At 44.9% G+C, this 1,935-nt stretch overlaps 1 protein-coding gene across 1 annotated transcript; it reads left to right on the top strand.

Annotated features, from left to right (window-relative positions):
• Positions 1–310: 310 nt before the first annotated feature.
• Positions 311–1,333, top strand: TEOVI_000757400 (Trypanosomal VSG domain containing protein, putative; the record flags this gene model as incomplete). The annotated part of the gene is made up of 1 exon (XM_067221009.1): positions 311–1,333. The coding sequence occupies one exon, from the start codon at positions 311–313 to the stop codon at positions 1,331–1,333; it is 1,023 nt and encodes a 340-aa protein (XP_067077110.1).
• Between the last annotated feature and the right edge of the window lie 602 nt (positions 1,334–1,935).

The following is a 1,935-nucleotide window of genomic DNA, read 5'->3' as shown; positions in this document are numbered from 1 at the left end:
TTGGTACCAAAATGTTTTGGAAACTTAAACTTCAAACATAGGTGAAAAGAAGTGGGCTGTTGAATATGAAAAAATTTGTGGTGAGGCGGGTAAAAAAAGGGGCTTCGTTTAGATCAAAGAAGATGTAAGGAACTGCGCCAGCAATAATCCAGGAATATTTGAGTCCACACGAAATAGCGGCATACCCGTTTTAGCAGGGAACTTCCAATCAAAACCAATGTGTACCGGAAACACCACTACATGATACAAAAGGAGAGAAGAACAGACAACCCAATTTCTTACTTTTCTTTGCTTCAAGTACTCCAGGGCAATGGCAATTACTTCTCGAAAGTTTCAAATTGCACTGGCATTTCTGTTTGTCCTTCTGGCAACGCGCACTACAAACGGCGACACGGTAACCGGCCAAAACAGCGATGCTTACGCAATAATGTGCAATATCATCAATATGCTTAAGAACAAGCCAAAGCGCCCGCAAGCAATCGACGAAGTCACCACCATGGCGGAGCACATTGGTGCACTGAACCTGACAGCGGCGCCAGACGATTTTACAACAACGATCGACGCAGGGAAAAAGTGGGCAAACCTAGAAGAAAGCAAAAAACCAAAGGACAAGCTGACAATAGACTTATGGGCAAGATACTATGATTTCTGGGCGGCTGCCAAACAGAAATACGAAAGTAACAAGGCGGCTTTCGATAGCTTTGGGGGAAAAAACCTTCCTCTCTATGTAAAAGCGAGGCTAAGGTCAATAGCGGAAACCGCCTTCAGCATCCGAAACAATGAAGCGCTAGGCAAGTACGCAGCCGAAGACCTTGCATACGACACCGAACTTAAGAAGGCGCTTTACGGAGGCGTCGACAAGGAACAACAAAACACGGACGACGCCGTGGGGACACGCGAAAACACCTGCGGAAGTGCTGACAACGCACAGAGCAAAGCGGGCTCAAGCATCCGCCGAGACCTGACCTGCCTTTGCTTGCCGGCAACCCAGAACCAACCGGCCAACGTCTGCTGCCCAGACTGCGACAAACCGGAAGTAACATCGTGGGCCAACGCGAAGTCAGCAGCAACATTGTTCAAACACCTTTCAGAGAAATGCGAGCACTACGCCCCAGTGCAGCAACTCAATACAGCGAACCTGAACACTGCGCTGGCCGCTTTTTACACAAAGATAGGCGGGATACGAGGAAGCAACGCAAAAAAAATCTTCGTTCTAGGCCACCTCGATGGCAGCGGCAACACTGGATGCAGCGGCTCAAGCGCTGCAGCCGCAGGAATATGCGTAATATACAAAACAGCGGCCAGCAGCCCCAAGAAGCCAGTAATAGAATAGCTTCAGGCAGCAAAAAAAGCAGCAGTGGCAGCTGACAACATCGCAGAGAACGCGAAATTTCTGGAAACACTGAAGCTAGAGCTTAAAGTCTTAAAGCAAGCAGCGGAAGACTTAAACATAACAGCGCCACAGCACAGCGAAACAGCAGGGCAACCAAAACCAGATTTTAACTCAAAGACGTTTTCAACAGAAGCAAAATGCACCCCTCAAAACAAAACGCCTGAAGAATGTCCAAGCAGCCACTGCGACTATAATGAAAAGGCCACGGATGGTAACAAATGCAAAACTAAAACAGGAACAGGAGGTACAGAAAATAATAAGGGAAAAAAGTATTTCTATAAGAGAAATGAGTGCTATTATAATTTTCTTTATATTGTTTGTATTGTTTATTTTATAAATATTAATCAGGATCGTTATGGCAATACGGCAATAACAATGATAACAATAATTAGAGGGTTGTTAATGTTCATTTTCTGTTAAGTAAATAAAAATGGTAGTAAGAAGAGATCCACTGCTAAAAGCGAAGTACTTGAAAAACGAAAAGGTTTTTGTGGCAGTAAAGGGATGAAAAAGACCGTGAAGGAAGAATATTATTAATGGAG

The sequence above is a fragment of the Trypanosoma equiperdum genome (assembly GCF_001457755.1).
Source record: "Trypanosoma equiperdum strain OVI genome assembly, contig: ctg_1291, whole genome shotgun sequence".
NCBI classification, from domain to species: Eukaryota; Euglenozoa; class Kinetoplastea; order Trypanosomatida; family Trypanosomatidae; genus Trypanosoma; species Trypanosoma equiperdum.
Note: the sequence above shows the minus strand (reverse complement) of the source record. Positions and strands in the feature narration are given on the sequence as shown.